The 6,243-nt window shown below is 42.1% G+C and overlaps 1 protein-coding gene across 1 annotated transcript in view; it reads left to right on the top strand.

Moving 5' to 3' along the window:
• Positions 1–1,996: 1,996 nt before the first annotated feature.
• Positions 1,997–6,243, top strand: part of LOC310849379 (uncharacterized protein) — a 30,477-nt gene continuing 26,230 nt past the window's right edge. The window contains exon 1 of the mRNA XM_083749545.1: positions 1,997–2,700. Within this exon, the coding sequence (XP_083605671.1) occupies position 2,700 (1 nt within the window). The 5' untranslated portion in view covers positions 1,997–2,699. The remainder of the gene's footprint in view (positions 2,701–6,243) is intronic.

The following is a 6,243-nucleotide window of genomic DNA, read 5'->3' as shown; positions in this document are numbered from 1 at the left end:
GCCGGGCTTACTAGAAACGACGAATTCGCTCAAACAAAAATCCCTGGAGTGAGCATTCCACAAACAGGGAGCTGCTGCTAAAAAGGCACGTTCTCCTGTTGCTACCCACTGGACCTCTTGCTCCCCACCGCCAGCATTTTAAAAGTGGTCCGGGATAGCAGGGAAGCGCTTCCCGCTATCCCGGACGGCTTTTGAAGGCAGGCGGGGGGGAGCAAAAACTTTTGCCCCCCGCCGGCCTTCAGAAGAGGTCCTGGACCTCTTCTGAAGGCCGGCAGGGGGCAAACGTCTTTGCTCCCCCCTGCCTGCCTTCCCGGGAGAGCGGAGAAACGCAGCGTGTTTCTCCGCTATCCCGGACGGCTTTTGAAGCTGCATTTCTCCGCTCTCCTGGGAAGGCAGGCGAAAGTCTTTCCTCCCCCCGCCTGCCTTCAAAAGCCGTCCGGGATAGCGGAGAAACGCGCTGCGTTTCTCCACTCTCCCGGGAAGGCAGGCAGGGGGGAGCAAAGACTTTTGCCCCCCGCCGGCCTTCAGAAGAGGCCCAGGACCTCTTCTGAAGGCCGGCGGGGGGGGCAAAAGTTTTTGCTCCCCCCCGCCTGCCTTCAAAAGCCATCCGGGATAGCGGGAAGCGCTTCCCTGCTATCCCGGACCGCTTTTAAAATGCTGGCGGTGGGGAGCAAAGCCTTTCGGCCCCCGCCGGCCTTCCTGGACCTCTTCTGAAGGCTGGCGGGGGCGAAAGTCTTTGCTCCCCCCCCCGCCTGCCTTGTCAGGGGCTTTAAAATCGCCCCGGGACAGCGGAGTCCTCCGCTGTCCCGGGGCGATCTTAAAATGCTGGCGGGCGGTAGCGCTGCCGCCCGCCAGCATTTAAAAAAAACCCAGGACAGCGGAGAAGTCCTCTGCTGTCCCGGGGTTTTTTAAAATGCTGGGGGTGGGAAGAAAAGCCCTTGTCCCCCCCCCAGCCTTCAGAAGAGGTCGGGGGACAGACTGTCCCCGGACCTGGTCTGAAGGCGGTTTCCATAGGAACGCATTGATTGATTTTCAATGCATTCCTATGGGAAACCGTGCTTCGCAAGACGAAAAACTCGCAAGACGAAAAAACTTGCGGAACGAATTAATTTCGTCTTGCGAGGCACCACTGTATATTTAAAGGTGACCCTACCTTTAAATTACAGTTTCTGACTGTAAGACCAGACTGTACTTGTGTAAAGGCCTCAGGGCTCCTTTGTTTTCCTTTCCCTCTCTGTTTCAGAGTCCTGGATGCAGTCTACTTGACCCAAACTGAAGGGAAACATCCAATGCTTCTTGCTTTTCACATTCAGAAGGAGCTATCCCAGAGTCCTTAAATGAAACATGCAGGAAAAAGATAAATGTTTTAGATATAGATATGCTGCTATATATCTATATAATCTCCCTATCCCCCTTGCTGGGTATTTATAGCCATAATGCTTTTTGGTGTGGATATTTTGAAAGGAAGGAGGAGATAAGGTGAGTATGACCCAATAAATTCTTTCTTCATCTGCCTCAGATTCTATTACTAAATTCTTAGAACAAGGCTTCCTTAATTTAAGATTCCATAATTTAAGTTGTCCCAACACCTAGTGAAATTGCTAAACCTCTCTTGTGTAAATAACTAACCCAGATTCAATGTTCACTTTTCTGCACTAATGCACCTAGTTTTTTAAATAATTAAGATAGCAAAACAACAGATTCTAACAAATAAGGTAAATAAATAAAAGTCTACAAATACTGATAGCATTACAACAAATTGAAAGTGGCATAATGTCAAACATAATCATTACTTCTTGTTTCAATGCATTCTAAAGATTACCCATTTTTCCATGAATTTATTAGGTTGATTTATGTGCACTCTTTTATAGCAGCCCTCCAGATCAGATCAGAAGGCATTTTGGGTGCCGCTTGCCCTTTAGAAGACATCTGAAGGCAGCCCTGTTTAGGGAAGCTTTTAATGTTTGATGCATTACTGTATTTTACTACTTTGTTGGAAGCCGCCCAGAGTGGCTGAAATGAATGGAGCTATTTAAAATCTATTTAATGTCTTCTCCTGTTCACTCATGGCAGTTTAGAAGGGTGCACTTAATGGATAAATGTTAAGACTTATTAATAAAGCAAAGATACAAATCAAGGGGTAGGGGGGTCTTACTTTCTGTAACCCAGTAACTGAGAGTTTTGTGGGGAGCACCACTCACCTGATCTCTGGTACATCACATCACTGCTACTTATCTGTAGAGTAGGGAAGATGTTGGCAAGGTGGATATGTTTCAAAGACATTGATGGAGCCAATCCAGTGCTCCTGCTTTGTATGTTTACACCATGCTGACCTCACTCCCAACTTGCCCTTCCCCCTGTACCTCCGGTTAAACAGCAGGAATGTGACCAGTCAGAGGTCAGGTGAGCAGCAGTGCCCCACCACACTGTCTGCTACTGCTGTAACCCATCATTGCACAATGCAGTGACATGTAAGAAAATGTGTCCTGAGGTTGCTGTGCTAGCTTAAAGTATAGGTACATTCACGCCTCCAATTAAGCTGGTGTGGTTTTGAAATGGGGTGACACACTCCACCAAGGTGATTTCCACCCTTGCATGCAGGAAGTCTCACTATGTGGGCAGCAGTTAGGTGATAAAACCAATGTGACAAGTTCACAAGGAATTGGTGCTGCTTTCCAAGTGAGACAGTCAGATTTTCAAGTAAGTATGAGGGCATTTACAGATGACCTGTTCATTGGGCCTTCATCCTGATTTGTTTACAGGGAGGTTATATTATGTTGTGTCAAGCAATTGCTTTCACACATGTCCAGTGCACTTCCCTGTCACTTATTGTATTGCAAAAAAAAATCTGATTTGGGGAGGAAGAGGGTTTGTTGTTTAAGAGGGTCAAATCAGTTTTTTATGATTTTCAATTTTATATATTTCAATAATTTTACAGTCATTTAACATTTCGAAACTCAACTTCCTTCCCCCTCTTTCTGTGGCTCCTTAAATTTATTTTGTATATTCTCTGCATATTCCAAATTAACGTAACTTACTCATATATTCATCTATTTTAAATATATACTCTTATAAAACTGCAAGTTTTCGCAATGATCCTGCCGATGTTCTAATCTGTTTACCGTTTATTTGTAAATATTCAATAAACCATTTCCATTCTTTTATAAAAAGTTTGTTACCTTGATTTCTTATTTTTCCATTAAGTTTCGCCATTTCTGATTATTCCATAAATTTTTGTACCCATTTTTCTTTCATTGGAACTTCTTTCCATTTTTAGGCAAGTAACATTCTTGCTGCTGTAGTCACATGCATGAATAAATTTCTATACAGTTTGGGTAGTTTTGTCCCTATAATTCCCAAAAGGAAAACTTCTGGTTTTCTTACAAATGTTACCTCTTATTTAATTCATTATATATCATTTCCCAGTAAGCTTTTTTTAAAAAAAATAAATCATTTTTATTCAATTTTCCACTTTAACCATCCAATCAAATCACATTAAATATTCCAAATTATAAATATCAAATAATCTAAATATTCTGCCAAATTATAAATTTTTAATAGGACTTCCCATGCTTCAAGTTTGGAAGGTTCTATCTCATACTTCTACTGCTTTTCATAGTCAGTTCCAATGGTTCCTCTAATTCTTTCTGTTGTTAACCTTCCTTCTTTCACAGCCTCTGAGTTGTTCCCACAAGTGAGTTAAAACAAGCAATGATGTGTTTCTGTGTGGATTTTATGTCTAGGATTCCCCTCTAAAAGCATCTCCTCACACGCTGGTGTTTCTGCCAAATCAATCCAAAGGTCGTTTCGCTGCTGGCAGCCGCCATCTTCACTCACTTCTGATGAAATCAAGTCTAAGCGTCTGTTCAGTAATTTTCCCAGACCAGTTGCATCATATCCTATCTTTCTTAAATACTTCATTGAAATGATTATATTGTATCCATTTATCAGGAAGCAATCATCAACTCCTGGCTTGTTGCCCAGGAATGTCCAAAGACAAGGGAATGTTTTTTTTTCATCCTCTTTTTATTCATTATTTACAGAGAGAGGCTATAGAACTCAGCCTCTTGATAATGGCATTGTCCTGAGTGAATCTCCACACACCCCTCCGTCTCTCCCACTTCCTCATTCATCATTTCTACATGTGCTCCTTCATGCCCTCTGTCTTTGAGCTCTTTGCTCTCCTACTTTCAAGGCTCGCTGGGTTCTGAGAGAGGGGGGTCTGGAATGTTTTCTAAAGACAGTGTGTCCATCAGCTATCGCCCCCCTACTGCTTCCTCCTCCTCTCCCTTTATTTCCCAACTTTCTCCCTCATCTGCCTCTGAGTTGTGACCTTCCTCAAACCCCTCTTGTAAATCTAAATTGTCTTCCTCTTCCTCCTCCCTGGAAAGGTCAGGCTGGGGAGGCAGTCTCCACCATTCCTCCTCTGCCCAGTCCCTGACACAATGTTGTTAATTTTCCTGATAAATCCTTAAATTCTTTTAACTGATACTTCCCTCCCTCTTGTTTTAAGAAATTTCTATAAGTTGTCCAACCTTCTATCATATTCTTTTTATTTACCACTATGGCTTCCAATGGTGAGAGCCAAAGTGGTGTTTTGGCCTCTAATAGATTTTTGTATTTATTCCATACTCTGTACAATTTTTTCCTAATTACAGTGGTACCTCGGGTTACATACACTTCAGGTTACAGACGCTTCAGGTTACAGACTCCACTAACCCAGAAACAGTACCTCGGGTTAAGAACTTTGCTTCAGGATGAGAACAGAAATAGTGCTTCAGTGGCAGCAGGAGGCCCCATTAGCTAAAGTGGTGCTTCAGGTTAAGAACAGTTTCAGGTTAAGAACGAACCTCTGGAAAGAATTAAGTACTTAACCCGAGGCACCACTGTATATTTGTAAATCCTTTACATACTTTCACCTTTTCATACCATAAATAAGTGTGCCAACTGAAAATATTATCATGATCTTCTAAGTTTAAAATATGTGAATTCTCCAATGTTATCCATTCCTTCAACCAACAAAGATGCTTCCTAATATAGTCTCATATCTGGCAGGGAGAACCCTCCTCTCTTTTGCATCTATCAATATTTTATTCTTATTTTTTCTCCTTGCCAAATATATTTAAAAATATCTTTTTGCCATGTGTTGAAACAATCTGTCTTGCCGATGACCAGAACTGATTGAAACAAAAATAACATTCTAGGTAATGCATCTATTTTTATTGTTGACTGCCTAATAGTGAAAGATTCATTATGTTCCAGGGTCAAAACAGGTTTAATTGTGCAACCTGAATTTGATGGTATGTGAATGAATCCCACTTGAAAATTGCAACAAGTGTGATTGATTTTCCCATGACAGGATCTTGATCAGTGGATATTTCCTGTGGAGATGTCTGCAGATTTCATTATTCTGTGTGGCTTTTGCACAGGTCCCCTGGTCGTTCCATGGACTATTGACCCTGCACCACTACAGCTTATCTCTTCCACTGTCACCAACCAGGTTTCAGACTCAGTCAGGTTGTAACTTATTAACAAAGATTCCAGTTTATTGTGAACGCAAACAAATTTAAAATACTTTGAAACACTGTAATCCAATTCACTCTCTTTGTCTCCCCTCTGTCTCTAACTCACTCTGACTCCTATGCCTCCCACCCACAAGAACCAACTGAACTAACTAACTGCCAAAACCCCTGTGTTGAGCCTTAAACACAGTTAGGCTCCACTCCTGAGCTATCTTATTTGTCAGCCTATTAACCCTTTCTCTCCCTTCCCAAGTACGACATCTCCATAATGAGTGGGCAAACACCACATTCTGGCATCATTATTCCAGTAAAAGCAAGTAGCCACTTTTGTCAAAAAGCAGACTAAAATGCATACTATGACTAAACTTGAGCTGGATTGATATTATTTCCATGGCACAATCTATGTCCCTGGCACTTTATATGATCACGTAAGCTGGAAGATATAACTGTTGGAAATAGTTCTGGAAATAAGAAAGGGTACAGGGAGGGAAAGAGAACTGAAGTGGACAAATGAAGTTAAACACATTAAGCTTCATTTCTCTTCATGCTGAGGTTTATGGGACTAAGATAATCAAAGGATTCATGGAAGTGGTAGGCTATTCAGTATCCATTAAGAGGAATACTCTGAGTTGCATCAAAATGTCATGGATCTGAACTGGAAGTCTGAACTGGCTTCCAGTAACCTAGGCACAATTAAATCTATGCCTAATTCTCCTAAGCT

This window comes from Podarcis gaigeae (genome assembly GCF_964106915.1).
Source record: "Podarcis gaigeae genome assembly, chromosome: 7".
NCBI lineage: Eukaryota > Metazoa > Chordata > Lepidosauria > Squamata > Lacertidae > Podarcis > Podarcis gaigeae.
This window is presented reverse-complemented; position numbering and strand designations above follow the sequence as displayed.